This window comes from Stegostoma tigrinum, chromosome 3, assembly GCF_030684315.1.
Source record: "Stegostoma tigrinum isolate sSteTig4 chromosome 3, sSteTig4.hap1, whole genome shotgun sequence".
NCBI lineage: Eukaryota > Metazoa > Chordata > Chondrichthyes > Orectolobiformes > Stegostomatidae > Stegostoma > Stegostoma tigrinum.
In genome coordinates this window covers 112335058-112356621 of record NC_081356.1, presented here as the reverse complement: position 1 = coordinate 112356621, position 21564 = coordinate 112335058, and the positions used below count along the sequence as shown (strand labels likewise).

The 21564-nt window shown below is 43.7% G+C and overlaps 2 protein-coding genes across 5 annotated transcripts in view; both read right to left on the bottom strand.

Moving 5' to 3' along the window:
- Positions 1 to 835: 835 nt before the first annotated feature.
- The window catches only part of sorbs2b (sorbin and SH3 domain containing 2b), a 493304-nt gene continuing 472575 nt past the window's right edge, over positions 836 to 21564 (bottom strand). For all 4 annotated transcript variants that reach the window (XM_048526962.2, XM_048526963.2, XM_048526965.2 and 1 more), the window contains 2 exons: positions 10315 to 10421; positions 836 to 2913 (listed from right to left, as the gene is read on the bottom strand). In XM_048526962.2, the coding sequence (XP_048382919.1) occupies positions 2852 to 2913; positions 10315 to 10421 (169 nt within the window). In that variant the 3' untranslated portion in view covers positions 836 to 2851. The remainder of the gene's footprint in view (positions 2914 to 10314; positions 10422 to 21564) is intronic.
- On the bottom strand, positions 2920 to 10297 carry LOC125450789 (uncharacterized). The gene is made up of 2 exons (XM_048526967.2): positions 7372 to 10297; positions 2920 to 7099 (listed from the first exon to the last, which is right to left on the bottom strand). The coding sequence occupies exon 2, from the start codon at positions 7053 to 7055 to the stop codon at positions 6021 to 6023; it is 1035 nt and encodes a 344-aa protein (XP_048382924.1). The 5' UTR covers positions 7056 to 7099; positions 7372 to 10297; the 3' UTR covers positions 2920 to 6020.

The window sequence follows — 21564 nt, the reverse complement described above, 5'->3', positions numbered from 1 at the left end:
ATAAGCGCTGAATTGATTGAAGATCTGGAGGGGACCTGAAGGGGTGGGTGTGGAATGGATGCTTCCTCTTGTTGGAAAATCTAGAACTAAGAGGCGCTGTTTAAAAATAAGTGGTCACCCGTTTAGGACAGAAATGAGAATAATTAATCTCTCTGAGGGCTGTGAGTCTTTGGACCTCTCTTTGGAGGCAGAATCTTTGAATAATTTTAAGGAAGAGGTGGATAGATTTTTGATAAGCAAGGCACGAAATGTCATTAGGGAACGTGGAGGAATCAGATTAGCTATAATCTTATTGAACGGTACAGGAGGCTTGAAGGGTATGGTTATCTATGCCTGTTCTGAATATGCACGCACTATTTCAAAAAGAGGCAAAGGACGTTTCTTTTGTAAGCCAGTGAATATGTAACCCATAATAAAGATTTCTAAAGACGGATTATCCTCTCTCTTAACTTAGTTCTTTTGTTTTGGGAGCTTGCTTGGCTCAATTTGTCACATTTTTCCTGCAGTAAAATAATAACTACATAATTTACTCATTGCAAACACTCTGGGATGAAGTTAGGTCATGAATTATAATGTTTTCTTCTTTTCACAATATCTATGCTAATGGCATTTAAGCAATGAAAATGCTAAGATATCAGACAGTTTATTTGAGGGAATTCTGCACTCCATGCTATTTCATGCAGATTGAAACATTTTAACTTCTTCTGTACATGTATACAAATCCAACATCTGCATGGACATTTGTGGCCTGACACTTTCACACTCATGAAATCACATTTTCCATGATTCAGTATCCTGTCAAGGTAATTTTAAACAAATACAGAGGAGGGAGAAATTCAATTCAGGCAAAATTTATTAGGGATTGAAATTCACAAAAAACACAGAAAAAGTGAGTTCTTTTCTCCATAAGAATTGTACGGCATCAAAATGAATCATCTGATGTTAATTTACGAAAAGAAGTCTTTTAAAATCAGTTACAGAGAATATAAAGAGTTCTCATTTTACAGGCAACAAATATGGTCATTTTCATCATAAAACAACAGTAAAGTTGTTGATTTCACAGCTGTGCTGCATGCAGTTCAACAGATTCAAAATTTGAAGCTTCAAGATTATACAACTCTTAGGCTGGAGTTTTGGTGTAATAAAGATATACTGTAAAAGAGTATTGGTGAATCTATTCAGACCCTTTATTCTCATTTCCTGTTAATAACTATAAAGATATATGTACAGTTAGTTTTTTTTTGCTGGTAACACTATATTTGTTGAAATACAATTTGCAAAATTCTGCAATAAAATACTATCGTACACACTTGCACCATCTAAATGTGCTTGCAACCAGGGCAATGGGAGAGGCCGTTAGTAAAAAGGGGTAAGGGAATGACAGAGACTTATAAAAGTTTCTGAAAAGTAGTGATTTTTTTTAAAAAATGCAACAACTAAAACATCTGTACAAAATAAAGCTGACAATATATATGTACAAACTGTGTGGACAACATACACTGTAGTAAACTCAAGCATTTATGGAAGAAATTAAAAGGACAATTACACACGCTTGTTTTGAACTAAGGTGCTGCAGCGCAAACAATTCTTTCTCCCTTCCAACTGTGTGTGTTCATACCCAACTATGGCAGTTTAGTTTAATGTTTGATTTCAGAGACCACATTGCTCAAATTCTTAAATAAAAAGAACCATTCATTTGGACAAATGTTGAGTAGTTTCTAAAACATGTCCTAAATTGCTAGAATGGAAATTGTATGTTATCAGAAGGAAGCTATTCAGTTTTTCAATCACATAAACAAATTGTGAACGGGGAATTATTTTAGGAGCTTTAAAAGTACATGTAAACATGACAAAGTCATTTCCATGTTAATAATGTTAATTATGTTAAATAATACAACTGATATCAGAGAAGTGGATTTTAAGATTTGCACTGTCACCCCTTTTAAAAACTTCTTCAGTAGGATTGGAGCACAGTGACAAAACAAATTGCCTCATGCTGCTGTAACTGCAACCCGAATCCAGTTTCAAACTGCAATCTTATATGGCATTTGAACATCTGCATTCCTTAGTAAGTGCTGAGCCCAAGGAGTCACCTAATGTATTAAATATGCCAATTTGGATTTCGGAATCTGAATATAGCTTATCTCAAAAGAATGGTCTCATGCTTGATCAACTCAATATTCTATCAAGAAACCTTATTTTTACCATATATTCTAAGCCATCATTATTAAAAGATCTGTGTGGAAGTGAGAAACACACCTGCAACAATTTTCAAACAACCTGTACAAAATGTGGCATTATTGTTTCTGCATCTCATCATTCAGCCGCAAACAAAACTGAGCAAATTAACTGGAAGAAAAATAGAGCAGACTACAGGGCCTCACCTCTAGTTTGCAAAATGGCGATTATCATAGCTGTATGAGTTACTTATGTAATACTTGTTGAATATGTTACGTGTTTTCTCTACTCTGTGACAAAATCATCAATAATAAATGTTAGTGACAGACCACTGTAAGCTCCTGTATCAGGAAGAATAAACAAGCATTCACTACATTTGCTTATATAGGGGTATAAAGGATTTATCAAGTAAGTGCACCTTAAAAAAAAACAGTTGTTTTCGAAACATCCTGAGAGGAACATAGAACAACCTCCAGGTTGCATGTTTCAAAATGTCCTTATTCCTTGACTGAAGATGATGTTAAATGATGCTTCTGAAGTTAGCTGTAGTCAATCACACAACTGTCACAAAGGTGGCTTTGAGTGTCTACAGACTGAAACTTCTTTTAATGAGAGCTGCAGAAAGTTATTGTGCTAAACTCAAAGCAAAGTGTACACAATTATGTATAAAATTTTATAGTCGCTTCACATAGTTTCCTGGAAAGGTACCAAAGAACTTGGATCGTCGAGATGTTCCTGCGATTAAAGAGAAAAAGCAAACTTCATTATATTCCAGCCTCTTAGTCTTCATTGACTCATCTTCCCTAGTGTTCCATCTTATTGATAATTTTTTTAAAACCAAATTTTTAATTGAATAGATTCATGACAAGCAATGCCTGATTAGATTTTCCTCAGGATATTTATGTGCTCATTAATCATATTTTAAATTATAATCAGAAATTGAAATCAGGCTCAGCTTGCAGGTGTGGAGGGGTGATTATCTATCTTTCAGCAAAATTAGTACCAAATGGGTGATATCTCTCTCAATGTCTGTGACAGGTTACTTAACTAATTTCTTTTGTATTTCAGGGCACAATTATAATTTCATGGTAAAACATTCCTACCTGTGGATAAAAATACCTGTAAACGTAATAAGGAAATTTTGGGGTGGGATAATAAAGAGGATGATCCATCTAACTCCACTCAGCCATTACTACACTTCTTTAAATCCTCTTTCAAATCAGGCCTTACACTTAACACTGTGCAGTCAGAAAAACAGTTGGCCTTAATGCATTGCTGTACAAGGAGTGCCAAGCATCAATGCACAACAAAGAAAATTTTTGGCCAGTGCTTTAAGTAGAAAGATTTTACTTCACATATTATAGCAGCATTATTTTTCAGAAAGTGTATTTACTGAATGGATACATTTACAATGTTGTAATAATGGTGCATGTGCATGTGGAACGGTCTCTTTACACATGCATGACAAAATGAACCCCAAAGATAAAGTGTGCTAAACCAGTGGGCCAATGTGAGCCAACATGCAGGAAGACCCAGACAATGTTTCTGCTCAGGCTGGCAAATGGTAAATTATATTAATACGAGGCAATGACCATCTCCAACCACAGAGAACTGAACCATCCTTCCCTGATATTCAACAGCATTGCTAAAGCTGATTCCTGAATTAGCAATATGCTGAGGCTTACTGTTAAGCAAAAAAATGACCTGGACTAGCCAATTTAAAAGCTGTGGTAGAAAAGCAAGTTAGTAGCTGAGAATTCTGTGGCTTGTAACTCACCTACTGATTCCCAAAATCTGGTCTACTATTTACCAGACACAGGTCAAACATCAGACAGAGTGTGCTCCACTTGCCTGGATGAGTGCACCTTTAATTGCACTCAAGAATCTAGACAGCCTGGGGACATCAGTTTGCTCGTGTGGTTCCCTATCCCTGCCATTAATATTTATTCCCCCTGCTATCTATGCATTCAGGCAACAGTATATGATCCATTCGCAAATTCACTAAGGTTTCTCCTAAATCAAATTCCTCTTCAAGCCACACACCATCCTGTCTTGGAACTATATTGCTATACCTCTGCTGTCAATGGGCTAAATACCTGGAACCTCCTCTCTCACAGCACTGTCGATGTGCCCACCCCTCCATCAGCTGCAGTTGTTGACAAAGATGGCTTACCACCGCCTTCAAGGGCAATTAGGGTTGAGCAATAAAGGCTAGCCCAGTCAGCAATGCCCAGGTGCAATGGAAAAAAAAAACCTGAGGCCTTTACTACCTAGAAGGACGAGGGCTGCAGATGAATGGCACACCACCATCTGCAAGTTTCCCTCCAAGCCGCATACTATCCTGACTTGGAAATATATTGCTGCTCCTTCACTGCCACTGGGTCAAAATCCTGGACTTCCTTAAATCACAGCTGGAGTAACAAACCTACATGGAATGTAGTGGTTCAAGATGGCAACTCACCAGGAGCTTTTCAAGGATAATTAGGAATACAAATATATGAATGAGAGTAGGCCATTTGGCCCCTCAAGCCTGCTCCACTTTTCAATAAGATCATGGCTGATTTGATTTTAACTTCCACTTTACATTTCCACACATTCTCAATAATCTTTACTAAATTGGTAATCACGAATCTATCAAGAATGGATTGGAAATCTTGGCACTGCCAGTGATACTCACTTCCCAAGAATTTTAAAGCACTAACTAAACTGTCCTGTCTATCAAAAGCCCCGGATCACACACCCACCCTCTGACACACTTAATTTGCTCTCAAAACTCCTAGAAGTGCCTATGTCACACAATTCTAAGGATCATACAGCAACTTCCTGCCAACTTCACCAGTCCTTGTGGTAGGAAGTCAGGGAGTGGCATGTCAACTAGACTGGCAATTGGACCAGGCACAGTCATCATGCTGCCAACACCAACAAGCATACAGCTTCACTTTGCTGTCGTTTTGGCTGGGAACCAAAAATCAGCCCAAATATTTATAGATAGGTAGAGATTCATCCTGAAGGTGGGCTGCCACCATGTTGAATGGCTCACTGTACATACAGATTTATGGATGAATATAGTATAGAAGAAAAAGTCAATAGAGGAAGCACTAGAAAGAATAAATGTATTTACTGTGACAGCTAGAGCATCTTAAGTAGAAAATTGCAACTCTAAAAAAGGAAGCCACATGATTGGAACTGACTCTATTTGCTTCAAGTATTTTGCTTATTAAACTCTGTGATACTGTCAGAATAACTGAATATAATTCAGTATAAAATCAACTTTTATACTCTACTTCTGTCTCAGCTGTGACTCAGTTGTTAACGTTCTTGACTTTGGGCCACAGGGTTCTGGGTCGAAGTCCCAGTCAAGACTTAAGAATAGAAATAAAGACTGACACACAGACGCAGTACTTAGAGAGCACTGCACAGTCTGAGGTGCTATCTTCTAAATGAGATGTTAAACTGAGGTACCACCTGTATGCTTGGCTGGATGTAAAGATTCCATGGCTATCTTTTTGAAAGAGAAAAGGAGGCTCATGACTGGAAGCCTGAGCAATATATATACTTCAGTCAGTATCACAGAAAAGGATCAAGTGCTCATCATTAATTTGCTATTCAGAGGAGTTTGCTGAATGCAACTTCGCTGCGATATTTCCTACATTACAGAGTGACTATCACTTCACAAAGTATTTCTAAAGTGTTTTGAGACATTGGTGGCCATGAAAAGTGCTACATCATGAAGTCTCTTTTTATCTTTAAACCTTCTAAGTAAAAGAACTATTCAAAAACAATATTGGCACCTCATCATTGCACAGAATGTGTATTTCAGGAAGATGCTAACATATTCCATTTCATTTATACATTTCAGAATTAGAAGAATTGGCAGCTGGGTTTTCTGAAGAAGCATTGATTAAAGATTCCTCTGGAATGTAACGTGTTGTGGGCACTGTTTCTTTCGCTATCTTTGAAGTGGTTTCACACCTGAGGTAGTCTGGAAAATGGCCTTCAGATATTGCTATGGTACGCTGAAGTGCTACATTATGCAACAAGGTGGAAGAGGATTGCTGGTTATGTATGAGTGTGGTAAGCACTTTGATCAGAGAGCTCATTTGATCGGCTAACTGCACCCAGCCCATGTGGATAATATGATGAAGATGAATCATGTCCGTGTGCATCTGCTTGTTGCCGGACAGCACACTGGAATGGACATTGTCCATGGTCTTCCTGAGCAAATGCATTCCCTCATCCATGAGCATTCCAAATGTCGTGGAGAGTGCTAGGAGATGGGTATCTGCCTCATGTTGTTGATGGGTATTCTCATTTGTCATGGTAGCCTTCACACAAGTAGGAACATCGTCCATAATCTGTTCCAGGAAATCAGCCGACGGGTTGAGGAAGTTGTCGATTTCCACTTGCTGTTCACAATCTATCCTGTCTGGTGACTTGCAGCTGGTGACCTGCTCTGGCTGATCTGCTTCATTTACTGAGTTTTGTGTTGGTGAGGGACATGCATCAAAATGCTCAGATTCTAAGGAAGACCTGCTAGGGCTCTGTAATTCTGAGGGAATTGAAGGGGAACTCTGGACTGCATTAAGATCCTGAGATGCTGACGGAGATGCAGCTGGAGGTTCGGATGCTGAGCCAGAGTCTTGGCTGCTTTCCTCCTCTTCTCTCCGACTCGTTGTCTCATCTTTCAGTTCAGGTCCACCCAAACATTCTGGGTACGCCCAGGACATTCCTTCAGGAGATATGCTGACGTGTGATTGGTTTTCATGTTTGTCCACAACAGACTGTGCATTCCCCTCTCTATGTGCATTAGTTTCCTGAGTCGCTGAGGATAGCAGCTTTTTCTCAGTGAATTTCTGGGTACTTTGTGTCTTTGCCATGCCATTTCCATTGAATGGATTAAAGGTGAAGATCGGCTGACTATCTGAGAAGACAAAATAGGGACAAGATAGAAAACCTTAGTTATCTGAACATATGGAATGGAACTGCAGACAGAGAAGTGCAGATGCCATTTGGAAGAAACTTATGAAAGCAGGTGAAGTGCAAAAATGGACCACTGTACACAGGACCACTTACATGCATACTGGGGATGTTAAAGCTTTCTTGGCATTCTGCATTATGTTAAATGTACTTTTGTTCATTATTTTTACTTTACAGCGAGATTGCATGGAAGGAGAGACTATAAGGTAAACTTACCAGATACATGGGACTCCAGGATAGATGATGTTTTGATTTCAGGTGCAGCTGAAGTTTTATTCCGCAGTCAGCTCCTTCTGGCAATTTGACTCGTCCTTGGAGATATATTCCCATGTTACATTCTCTCGAATAGCAGCCTCTTTTACTTCTTCTCCAGGCTGTAGATCCTTTTCCCAAAAGTTTTGTAAAGTAGCAGTAAGTCTAGGAATTTTGTCCTTTCTTCTGAAGCTGGTAGCAATGTGATTGTTCCTAGGAAAGTGTCTTGATGTTTGGCAAATTATTTGATAGTAATATTTGCTCTCAAACTTGGGGCAAATGCAGTTGTTGTCATCGCCTTCTGAACTCCATTTCACATATTAATAAGCAGTGTTTAATTTTGCTTTGTTTGCATGTATCACAAAACATAAAGGGGCTCATCAGGACTCTGGATTAAATTAACTGAACTAGCTCTGCATTGGTGTCTCAGCCCCATGTCAGTTCAAGGAAGATGGCTCAATTAATGCTTAGCGGATAGTTTAAAATATCTACAGGTCAGTTTATCATCCCCATTAGGAGTAACTTATAGTTTATAATGTATAATTTTCCTGGCTGGTACAGTGTGTAAGATTGCACTTTCCCTTCTCTATTAGAATCTGATAAATTATGATTGTTCCTGATTTACAGAAGTTGCTGGAAAAGCTCAGCAGGTCTGGCAGCATCTGTGAAGGGAAAAAACAGCGTTAATGTTTCAGGTCCTCAGTTCTGAGGAAGGGTCACTGAACCCAAAACGTTAACTCTGTTTTTTCCTTCACAAATGCTGCCAGACCTGCTGAGCTTTTCCAGCAACTTTGTTTTTGTTCATTATACGATTATTTCATTTCTCTAAAAGGAGAGTTAAGACTCAACCAGCAAACTTTGGTCAAGCCAATCCAAAATACAGTGCACACAAATCTACAAGTTCAAGTGATTTAGAACTTACTAGCTATTACAAACTTAAACAAAAATTATGCAGATCCAAAAGACTTCAAAACAAAATGAACCAAGAAAAATCCTTGAATCTTTGCTTATTCTGTGGGTATACAACCTGTTAGACAACCTCAAAGGTATCATTAAAAATTAGTGCTGAAATTTTATAAGGAAAGGTTGCGGGAGCTAGGGCTTTTTTCATTTAAGTGAAGAAGGATGAGAGGTGACTTGATAGAGGTTGACAAGATGATGAGACGCATAGATAGAGTGGATAGTCAGAGACTTTTACACAGGGGAGAAATGACTATCACGAGGGGGCTTAATTTTAAGATGATTGGAGGAAGGTATAGGAGAGATGTCAGAGGTAGGTTCTATACACACAGAATGGCGGGCGTGTGGAATGCGCTGCCAGCAGTGGTAGTGGGGTCAGATACTTTAAAGACTTTCAAGCGACTCTTGGATAGGCACATGGAGGATAGTAAAATGTGGGGTATGTAGGGTAGATTGATCTTAGTAGGATATTAGGTCGGCAGAACATCGTGGGCTGAAGTGCTGTACTGTGCTGTACTGTTCTATGTTCCACAAGTCACCATTAAGGATTCATCTATTATATGTCCCAGTGCATCACAAATTAATACATAGCAAGTTATATAGTCTGTAGCCATCTCCACCTTAAAACACCATTTGTATAGTCACCAGTTTTGGGAGGGGAAACAATAGGGCTGAATTTCAATAGTAATTTTTATGCACTGCCTGATGGTTTTATTTCCTTTATAACCAAGCTGATATAAGTTATACAAACATGCCATCTCTACATCTACTCCCTATAACTCTGCAAAAATAATTGCAGCTTGGATTCCCGTCCTCTGCATAATGATAAAAGTCATGTTATGGCCTTTCAATATTTATATATAATAACAGGAGCATACCCATCCCACTGAGGAGGAAGAGATAGTATTAGCAATCAAGGGAAGGAAACTGGAGCTTTTGATCATCTGACAATATGCCTATATTAGCATGTCCAGCCCAAATGATGGACATTAAATGTCTACTCATTGTTGACAGTTCCAATTACTGTCTATATTTTGATTCCCAGTAGCCTGGTGGAAAAATTCCTTTTGGACAGAAGGGATCAAATATGTAGAAAATCAGTAGTCAAACTTGCTCTTGCTACCAGCATGCAAATTATAAAGTAAGTAAGTGGTAATAAAAGGAATTATAAGAAAAAAATGAGACAATTTCCCCCTTAAAATAATGCATTACATTTCTAGAAGTAAACCTATATATTAGCTTACAGAAGAATAGGGATGAGCAGTGAATGAAAGCCACATTGTTAAAATCTGTGTTGGGTGCACGATTGCAGGTTTATGTGGGAAGTCACAATGCTACATTAAAGTTCACAGTAAATTTCACAGGTTTTTATCGTGTTAGTAATTAAAAGAAAATAATGTTCCAGCAGATGCTTAGTTGGCTTCCCCACACTTTCCCCAGGGTCCACAGACAAGCTGCTGATAACACATTTGGAAGTTTACTCTTAAAAGTAAAAAAGTATCCTGATGGGGTTACTCCACAATATTCATCGGGGAACCTCACTGAAAAGGAATATAGCTACAGAGCACTAACCCACACCTCTGGCCCCTGTGCCTTTTAATCATGTGCTCCTGCATTTTCTTTGGGGGCATAGTCAAGATTGATTAATTTACCACATGTCCTTTATTAGAGTTTGCCAACTGTTTCTTGTTTTTTACTCTTAAGCTATTTGCCTGTTTTGATAACTTGGAATTTGCCAAATTATTGTGAGCCGCTCTTTCTAGATTTTCTTTTTTTGACCTGGCTTCAGCAGTTACTTTTTCTCCTGCGCCTGGAAATGTTTACCTGCGCCTTTTTTTAAAATCCCAATTAATACTAGTTTCCTTCCATGAGTTTTGGATTCAGAAATGAACAAGATCTCCTAGTTCATCCCTACTCTGATAGCAGAATACTTTAGAACACACATACCAACAAACCAGCCATCATCACACTTCTCCATTACATCAACAATGTCTCCTTCTTTCAGCTCCAGCTCGTCTTCATTTCTCGGGTTGTAGCTGTACATAGCCTGGTATCTATGAGAAAATATAACAACATTTAAATTTAGCCTTTCATATTGACTAAAATCCTGTGCAAACATTTACACAGAAATCAAACTGAGAATTTGTACTGATTAAACTAAATTATATCAAGAATTCAAAAAGATCTAGTTACAGATAGAAAATACTATTAAAAGAAAATGTCAATGGGATTCTGGTTTTTCCACATGGGTAACACAGAGTAGAAACACAATGTAATGATATTGATTTGTACAAGATTAAGCCCCAGTTGCAGTGCTGTGTGGGCATCTGTGAACTGTACTGTGGAAAGGATTATGCAGATGTATTGCAAATACTTACTGTGATTTTATGGAGATAGGCTTGAGGAAAGGATTCTAATTCATTGGAACAGGGATGATAAGAGGGGTCTAACTGAGGTCTCCAAAATTAGTAACTTTGGTCTGATAGGTCATGAAAAGTTGTTCATACATGGTTGCAAGTCCATAATGGGATATCATTTTAAGACTATCACTGAAATAGTTTCAGATAGAAGGTTACGTAGTAAGTGAAATAATGTACCACAACAGCCAAATGACAGAGACTATTTGAAATTATCTGGAATTATTGGCATTAATTTAAAAGAACAATGGAATTGTAAAAACCCATCTGGTTCATAACGTCCTTTCAGTGAAGGACATTTCTGTCCGTACCTGGTCTGGCTTATATTTGACTCCACGCCCATAGCAATTTAATACTCTGTATTGCCCTAGTGAGCCACATGGCTCTATCAAATTGAGAAGAGAATTAACCTAAACAGGCCATACAGCATCAAGCTAAGCACTGGAAATGACAATGTCAGACTCAAACTTAACAAACATGCAAAATCCTCCTTATTAATATCTGGGGACTTAGAACATAGAACGTAGAACTTAGAACATAGAAAAGTACAGCACAGTACAGGCCCTTCAGCCCACGATGTTGTGCCGTGGAATAATCCAAATCCAAAAATAAAATAACCTAACCTACATTCCCCTCAATTCACTGCTGTCCATGTGCATGTCCAACAGTCGCTTAAATTTCACTAATGACTCCACTTCCACGACTACCACTGGCAAAATATTCCATGCGCTCACAACTCTCTGGGTGAAGAACCACCCTCTGATGTCTCCTCTATACCTTCCTCCTAACACCTTAAAACTATGACCCCTCGTGGCAGTCAATCCTGCCCTGGGGAAAAGTCTCTGGCTATCGACTCTATCCATGCCTCTCATTACCTTGTACACCTCGATCTGGTCACCTCTCTTCCTCCTTCTCTCCAGAGAGAACTGTACAAGCTCAGTCAAGCTCTCCTCATAAGACAAGCCCTTCAGTCCAGGCAGCATCCTGGTAAACCTCCTTTGCACCCTCTCCAAAGCCTCCACATATTTCCTATAATAGGGTGACGAGAACTGGACACAATATTCCAAGTGTGGTCTCACCAGGGTTTTGTAGAGCTGCAGCATAACCTCGCGTCTCTTAAACTCGATCCCCCTGTTGATGAAAGCCAAAACACCATATGCTTTCTTAACACCTTATCCACTTGGGTGGCAACTTTGAAGGAGCTATGCACTTGAACACCAAGATCCCGCTGTTCCTCCGCACTGCTGAGAATCCTGCCTTTAATCCTATATTCAGCATTTAAGTTCAACCTTCCAAAATGCATTACCTCCAGGTTGAACTCCATCTGCCATTCCTCAGCCCATCTCTGCATCCTGCCAATGTCTTGCTGAAGCCTGCAATAGCCCTCAATACTATCAACGGCACCTCCAACCTTTGCGTCATCAGCCCATCATTGAGGATAAGGATGGTTTTGGAGACTCTTCCACCTATTAGTTGTTTAACCACTCTCACTTTCTTCTTAAATGAAACATATGCTCCAAACTGTATACCATCAAGATTTCATGATGAATGAAGCAACTTGCATTTATCCAATTACTTGTAGCTCTTAGGGCAACCCAAGATGTGTCATCTACAATTAATTAGTTTGCAACTATTTTGTGGGCAAGTGGGCCAGACTGATCTGGTGGTTGGACAGTTTAAAGGGGCATCATTTCATAGAAGTTCAAAATATACACTCTTTAACACGTTAACAGATTGTGGACAAGAAGAATAACATTTAACACCCACTTATTAGCTATTCTACATACAGTATGTTCCACTAGGTTCTTGAACTTGAACAACAGAGGACGATTTCTGGATTTTAACGCCTAACAGTATTGAAACGACTGGAGTTAAACTGGAAGTTACTTTTCCTTTCTTTTTGACCTTATACTGCAATACATACTGAAGGCTCATGTTTAATTAAGTTCTATTTTTAACTTATGCTGTTGTTTATCTGTGCTACACTGCTTTTTATTTAAGAATGATTGGGCCACTTCTGCTTCCTCAAGCCTGGATAAAAGTAACAAGAATGATATGATGTGATGTGATGTTTACATATGCCCAACGTTCATGGATTATCCCCAAAACTAATCAATTTTGAGTTTACTCACACAGGGCAGAATCTTGTTGGGGCACTGAGGGTCTGGCCTGGAAAACTAGCATGAAGACTGAATAGCCTCTTCTTAGGAAGGCCTGATCAACGAGACACCAATTAGGCAACGCCCAGTCCGTAAGCAGGCCTTGTTCTGGTATCAAGACCCAGGGAACAGATTTGTTTCTTTTGATTCATTCACAAGATGCGAGCCTTGTCAGTCAGGCCAGTATTTGTTGTCCATTCCTAACTGCCCTTGAAGTGGCTGTTTGCCAGGACATTTGAGAGAGCAGTGCCATCCACATTTCAGTAAAGAGGTGAGAAATAAGGTAAATGCAGGATGGATGTTCCTGATGACTATAGACTCCAAAACCAGGACTCACAGTTTAGGGATTATAGAGTAGGCTATTTAGAATATTTGGCGATATTCTGGTAATTCTTTTCTGCACCCACTCCAATTTAATCATACTCTGAGAGATAGGATTTATGATCACTTGGAAAGGCACAGTTTGATTTGTGATAGTCAGCATGGATAGTCAGCATGAGGGGTAGATCATGCCTCACAAGCCTTACTGAATTCTTTGAAGAGGTGGCCAAACATGTGGATGAAGTTAGAGCAGTGGATGTGGCATTTGTTAAGGTTCCCCATGGTAGGCTCATGCAGAAGGTAAAGAGGTGTAGGGTGGCAGGAAATGTGGCAGATTGGATTCAGAATTGGCTGATCCTTAAAAGTCAAAGGGTGGTAGTAGACGGAAAATATTCAACATGGTGCTCAGTGACGAGTGGTGTACCACAAGGATCTGTTCTGGGTCCTCTTCTATTTGTGATTTTTGGAAATGATTTGGATGTAGGAGGGGAAGGGTGGATTAGTAAGTTCGCGGATGATATGAAGGTGGGTTGAGTTGTGGATAGTGCAGAGGGCTGTTCTAGGTTACAAAGGGACGTTGATAGGATGCAGAGCTGGGCTGAGACATGGCAGATGGAGCTTAACCCTGAAAAGTGTGAGGTGATTCATTTTGGAAGGACATACTTGAAAGCAGAATATAGGGTTAACAGAAAGATTCTTGGCAGTGTGGAGGAGCAGAGGGCTCTTGGGGTTCATGTCCACAGTTCCCTGAAAGCTGCCACCCAGGTGGCTAGAGTTGTTAAGAAGGTATATGGTGTGTTAGCTTTCATTAATAGAAAGATTGTGTTCAATAGCCGTGAAGTTATGCTCCAGCTTTACAAAAGCCTGGTTCGACCACATCTGGACTATTGTGCCCAGTTCTGGTCATCTCATTACAGGAAAGATGTGGAAGCATTGGAAAAGGTGCAGAGGAGATTTATCAGGATGTTGCCTGGAATGGAGGGAAGGTCTTACAAGGAAAGGTTGAGAGAACTAGGGCTTTTCTCTTTAGAACGACGAAGGATGAGAGGTGACTTGACAGAGGTGTACAAAATGATCAGAGGTATAGATAGAGTGGACAGCCAGAGACTTTTTCCTCAGGTGGAGGTAGCAATTATGAGGGGGCATAGTTTTAAAGTGAGTGGAGGTAGGTGTACGGGAGATGTCAGAGGTAGGTTCTTTACTCAGAGTGGGAGGGGCATGGAATGCATTGTCAGAGAGGGTAGTGGGGTCGGCCTCATTCAGGTCATTTAAGCGGCTATTAGATAGGCATATGGATGATAGTATACGGTAGAGGTGGAGGTTAGATCGACCTTAGGATTAGGGTAAAAGTTTGGTGCAACATTGTGGGCTGAAGGGCCTGTCCTATGCTGTACTGTTCCATGTTTTATGTTCTATCCTTTCTATAGCAGGGCAACCAGAACTGTACACAGTACTCCAAAACTGGCCTCACCAATGCCCTGCACAACCTCAACATGACATATCTCAACTCCTGTAGTGTAGGTTAGATGGGCTTCAGATTGGTTTCACAGGTCGGTGAAACATCGAGGGCCGAAGGACCTGTACTGTGCTGTAATACTCTATGTTCTACACTCAGTGGGCTCAGCAATGAAGGCAAGCATGTTAAACACCTTCTTAACCACCCTGTCTATCTGGAAGCCTACAAAATTCTAAAATGACGGAACTGGGTAAATGTAGGAAGAATGTCCTTGAAGACCTGGGAGTCCAGAACAAGAGGTCACAGTCTAAAGATACAGAGTAAGTCAATTACGATTGCGATGTGGAGAAATTTCATCACCCAGAGAGTAATGACTTTACTAACATCAACTTTACTAACACCTTTCAACCCAAGGTCAAATTCACCTGGACCACCTCCGATACCTGTCTCTCCTTCCTGAACCTCTCCATCTCCATCTCTGGTGACCACCTCGAAACCAATATCTATTTCAAGCCCACCAACTCCCATAGCTCATAAAATGTGAGGCTGGATGAACACAGCAGGCCAAGCAGCATCTCAGGAGCACAAAAGCTGACGTTTCGGGCCTAGACCCTTCATCAGAGAGGGGGATGGGGTGAGGGTTCTGGAATAAATAGGGAGAGAGAGGGAGGCGGACCGAAGATGGAGAGAAAAGAAGATAGGTGGAGAGAGTATAGGTGGGGAGGTAGGGAGGGGATAGGTCAGTCCAGGGAAAACGGACAGGTCAAGGAGGTGGGATGAGGTTAGTAGGTAGGAGATGGGGGTGCGGCTTGGGGTGGGAGGAAGAACAGGTTAGGGAGGCAGAGACAGGTTGCACTGGTTTTGGGATGCAGTGGGTGGAGGGGAAGAGCTGGGCTGGTTGTGTGGTGCAGTGGGGGGAGGGGGCGAACTGGGTTGGTTTAGGGATGCGGTGGGGGAAGGGGAGATTTTGAAGCTGGTGAAGTCCACATTGATACCATGAGGCTGCAGGATTCCCAGGCGGAATATGAGTTGCTGTTCCTGCAACCTTCGGGTGGCATCATTGTGGCACTGCAGGAGGCCCATGATGGACATGTCATCTAAAGAATGGGAGGGGGAGTGGCAATGGTTTGCAACTGGGAGGTGCAGTTGTTTGTTGCGAACCCAGCGGAGGTGTTCTGCAAAGCGGTCCCCAAGACTCCGCTTGGTTTCCCCATTGCAACTCTCTTGTAATCTCTTCGGCCTTGAAACTGCTCGACCATGTTCTGAAGCAAACCAGGTACCACAGCCACATCACCTTCCTCAGCACCTGCATACGGAACCGGATCATCCCCAATGGACTACAGTCTACATTTCAGCCTTCCCAATTTGGCCCCAACCGTGACCACCTCTACACCCAGAATATTCAGACCCTTCAGAAGCGTTTCTCCCTGCGAGTTCTGAAACAGACACTCGCGGCCATGCACCGGCACCTCCACACACTGCAATTCAGACTGCCCCAGCTCAGAGCCTCCCTCTCCCAGATCTGCAAAGGACCTCTGCTGTTTTTTATCCTCCGCAGGATCCACAGACTGAACACCCAGTTTCACTCAGCCTTACTGGACACCAAAAATCGTAAGTACAACAAACTCATTGGCCCCTGCCACCCACAAGAGGATTCCTGCACCTCCCAAATCCCGAGTCTGTCCCTGCCCCTCCCCCACCATGCACCCGCCACCATTGACCATGAGGATACAGCCGGAGACTCCACCAATGATGTCACATCCGCCTCCGCCGGCCACACCACTTCCGGGACCACTGCTGCAGTCACCGCCTCCACTTCCAGTTACAACACCTCACACACCACCCTCACCGCAGCTGCTGCTGCCGCCGCCCACCCCGATCCTCCAACCGCCGACGGAACCCCGCCAACGGCTGATGCCGACGGAACCCCGCCCACGGCCGACGCCAACGGAACCCCGCCCACGGCCAACGACCTCATCGCTCCGCCCAAAACCTCCACAGCCAGCAACCCCAGAGAAGACAGCCACACTGAACCCTGCTGCATCTTCACCATCCCCCCAGACCTCCCACTGAGGACGAACGGTCAGTCCTTAGTAAGGGGCTCACCTTTGTCCCCCTACAATCACACATCAACGAATACCAGTCACGATTGGACAGAGAGCAGTTTTTCCGCTGCCTTCACCTCCACGCCTACTTCTCCAACCGGGAACCTAACCCTCCCTTCACTGACCCCTTCACCCGCTTCCAACACAAGTCCTCCTCCTGGACACCACTCCCAGGCCTCCTACCTTCCCTCGACCTCTTCATCTCCAACTGCCGTCGAGACATCACCCACTCCAACCTCTCCCCCGCAGAACGGGCAGCCCTCCACTCCAACCCCAACCTCACCATCAAACCCGCAGACAAGGGTGGCGCAGTGGTAGTATGGCGCACTGACCTCTACATCGCCGAGGCCAGACGCCAACTCTCCGACACCACCTCCTACCGCCCCCTCGATCATGACCCCACACCCGAGCACCAAATCATCATCTCCAACACCATCCATGACCTCATCAACTCAGGGGACCTCCCACCCACAGCCTCCAACCTCATTGTTCCCCAACCCCACATGGCCCGTTTCTATCTCCTCCCCAAAATCCACAAGCCTGCCTGCCCTGGTCGACCCATCGTCTCAGCCTGCTCCTGCCCCACCAAACTCATCTCCACCTATCTGGACTCCATTTTCTCCCCTTTGGTCCAGGAACTCCCTACCTACGTCCGTGACACCACCCACGCCCTTCACCTCCTCCAGGACTTCCAATTCCCTGGCCCCCAACACCTCATTTTCACCATGGACGTCCAGTCCCTGTACACCTGCATTCCGCATGCAGATGGCCTCAAGGCCCTCCGCTACTTCCTGTCCCGCAGGCCCGACCAGTCCCCCTCCACCGACACCCTCATCCGCCTAGCCGAACTCGTCCTAACCCTCAACAACTTCTCTTTCGATTCCTCCCACTTCCTACAGACGAAGGAGGTGGCCATGGGCACCCGCATGGGCCCCAGCTATGCCTGCCTCTTTGTAGGTTACGTGGAACAGTCCCTCTTCCACACCTACTCAGGCCCCAAACCCCACCTCTTCCTCCGTTACACTGATGACTGTATCGGCGCCGCCTCTTGCTCCCCAGAGGAGTTCGAACAGTTGATCCACTTCACCAACACCTTCCACCCCAACCTTCAGTTCACCTGGGCCATCTCCAGCACATCCCTCACCTTCCTGGATCTCTCAGTCTCCATCTCAGGCAACTAGCTTGTAACTGATGTCCATTTCAAGCCCACCGACTCCCACAGCTACCTAGAATACACCTCCTCCCACCCACTCTCCTGCAAAAATTCCATCCCCTATTCCCAATTCCTCCGCCTCCGCCGCATCTGCTCCCACGATAAGACATTCCACTCACGCACATCCCAGATGTCCAAGTTCTTCAAGGACCGCAACTTTCCCCCAACAGTGATCGAGAACGCCCTTGACCGCGTCTCCCGCATTTCCCGCAACAAATCCCTCACACCCCGCCCCCGCCACAACCGCCCCAAGAGGATCCCCCTCGTTCTCACACACCACCCCACCAACCTCCGGATACAACGCATCATCCTCTGACACTTCCACCATCTACAATCCGACCCCACCACCCAAGACATTTTTCCATCCCCACCCCTGTCTGCTTTCCGGAGAGACCACTCTCTCCGTGACTCCCTTGTTCGCTCTACACTGCCCTCCAACCCCACCATACCCGGCACCTTCCTCTGCAACCGCAGGAAGTGCTACACTTGCCCCCACACCTCCTCCCTCACCCCTATCCCAGGCCCCAAAATGACATTTCACATTAAGCAGAGGTTCACCTGCACATCTGCCAATGTGGTATACTGCATCCACTGTACACGGTGTGGCTTCCTCTACATTGGGGAAACCAAGCGGAGGCTTGGGGACCGCTTTGCAGAACCCCTCCGCTCGGTTTGCAACAAACAACTGCACCTCCCAGTCGTAAACCATTGCCACACCCCCTCCCATTCTTTAGATGACATGTCCATCATGGGCCTCCTGCAGTGCCACAATGATGCCACCCGAGGGTTGCAGGAACAGCAACTCATATTCCGCCTGGGAACCCTGCAGCCTAATGGTATCAATGTGGACTTCTCGAACTTCAAAATCTCCCCTTCCCCCACCGCATCCCTAAACCAACCCAGTTCGCCCCCTCCCCCCACTGCACCACACAACCAGCCCAGCTCTTCCCCAAACCAGTGCAACCTGTCTCTGCCTCCCTAACCTGTTCTTCCTCCCACCCCAAGCCGCACCCCCATCTCCTACCTACTAACCTCATCCCACCTCCTTGACCTGTCCGTTTTCCCTGGACTGACCTATCCCCTCCCTACCTCCCCACCTATACTCTCTCCACCTATCTTCTTTTCTCTCCATCTTCGGTCCGCCTCCCCCTCTCTCCCTATTTATTCCAGAACCCTCACCCCATCCCCCTCTCTGATGAAGGGTCTAGGCCCGAAACGTCAGCTTTTGTGCTCCTGAGATGCTGCTTGGCCTGCTGTGTTCATCCAGCTTCACACTTTGTTATCTTGGATTCTCCAGCATCTGCAGTTCCCATTATCACTGATACAACTCCCGTAGCTACCTGGACTACACATCTTCTCACCCACCTTCCTGCAAGAATGTGATCTTCTATTCCCAATTCCTCCACATCGGCTGCGTCTGCTTCCGAGATAGGGCGTTCCATTCCTGCACATCCAGATATCCTCCTATTTCAAGGACCTCAACCTCCTCCCTCCAATGATCAAAAATGCCCTCAACAGCATTTCTTGCATTTCCTGCACCTCTGCCCTCACATCCCCACCCCCCAACAAAAATAAAAACAGAATCCCCCTTGTCCTTACATATCACTCCACCAACCTCCATATCCTCCCCGACTTCTGCCACCTGCAATCTGACCCCACAACCAAAGATATATTTCCCTATTCACTCCATGTGCTGTTTGTAGGGACTACTCTCTCTGTGATTCCCTCGTCCGCTCCTCACATCCCATTAGCCCCACCACCCCCGCTATCTTTCCCTGCAACTGCACAAAGTGCTACACCTGCCTCTACACCTCCCCCCTCACCTTCATTCAAGGCACAAAACAAATCTTCCACATTAGACAGACATTCACCTGCACATCCATCAATGTGGTCTGATGTATCCGCTGCTCCCAATGTGGCCTCCTTGACAATGGTGAGACCAAGTGGAGGCTCAGAGACCATTTTGTAGACCTCTGTTCGCGACAAACGACAACACCTTCTGGTTGCAAACCATTTTAACTCTCCCTCCCGCTCCCTGGTGACATGTCCATCCTGGGCCTCCTCCAGTGTCACAATGGCGTCACATGGAAATTGGAGGAGCAACACCTCATAATCCATGTTGGGATCCTACAGCCCAATGGCGTAAACGTAGATTTTACCAGTTTCAAAATCTCCCCACCCTGGCGTCATCCCATGACCAACCCTCCCTCTCATCGCTGCCTCCTTGAACTGACAAAACCTGTCCATCTTCTCTCCCACCCATCTGCCCCTCCCACCTCACTGAATAATCCCCACCATTGCCTACTTGCACTGACCTATCACCATCCCACCTACCTTCCCTAGGCCCACACCTCCTCTCTCTATTTATTTCTGATCTTTGCCTCCTCTTTTCTGAAGAAGTTCCTGACCCAAAACATCAACTTTCCTGCTGTTCTGATGCTGCCTGGCCTACTGTGTTCCTCCAGCTCCAAACTGTGTTGTCACAAATGCACATGATCCTTTTGCAGTCTTTGAGGCAATTAACTACACCATTCTCTTCAAACTTCCGTCCTTCATTGAGGGGCTGAATACTATTACCCTTCCCAAGGATACTTGTGGCATTGGTGTCCCTAATTCTGGACTGGATGGCCTGGGCTCAACTCCCACATCTCTAAACAATTTGATGAGACAGTATCTGTTACTTTTGTCAGAGACAGATGATCTCTTGCAGTTGATTTGCTTCTTAGCCCTGCACCCTTACCTGCTGAATTTCCCAATGGGGTATACTTGACCTCATCAAATATAAAATAATTTGAAGACAAAAGGTGAATATTTGCATTTCTACTTAGTTACCTAACTCTATCTCACTACCATCTCTCTGAAAACCTTTTACTGCCTATCTGACATCCAGTCTTGGGTGAGCCTACAATTTTTTCCATTCCTCCTGCCACAAAATCTGTTCTCAAGAATCCCCTTCCCAAATCCAGACACAATTACTCTGATACTCCCCTGGTTAACTTCTCACCATCCTCACAAACCTCACCCTCAATCCCATCATCGTCCATTAACTTGAGGTATTCCCAATTTCTGACTCAGAGTTAATCCTGTTCACTCAGAAATCCTGATTTTGTTGGTGTAAATTGAACCCTCCTATTGCTGCCTCAGTTTCTTATTTCCATGTTCAAATTATTCCAAACTTGACATCTCCCTATTCATACTCAGACCAACTCCAGTCTCTTGTGCATCCCTCTCTCCCAACATCCCACTATCGCTGGCCATGTTTCTGTCATTTTGAATTGAGAGCTCTGGAATTCCAGTCCCACATCTCTTTGCCTCTCCATCCCTTTCTCTTTCTTTAGTCACTGTTGGATCAGTCAGACATCAATCTGTGGTATATTTTATTGTGTTCAAGGGGTTTTAGCTGCTATTTGACTTAAGTTTTGAGATTGGAGATTTGCCTACACAATGCTGAATAATAATTGAATAGTTTCCAGTACTGCATGGTCCTTGCAGTTCAGCGTAACGTACCAACCACCTTTGTGTTCCT

Coding starts and splice junctions, on each gene's coding strand:
- LOC125450789 (XM_048526967.2), bottom strand. CDS start 7,055: ATGGCAAAGACACAAAGTACCCAGAAATTCACTGAGAAAAAGCTGCTA.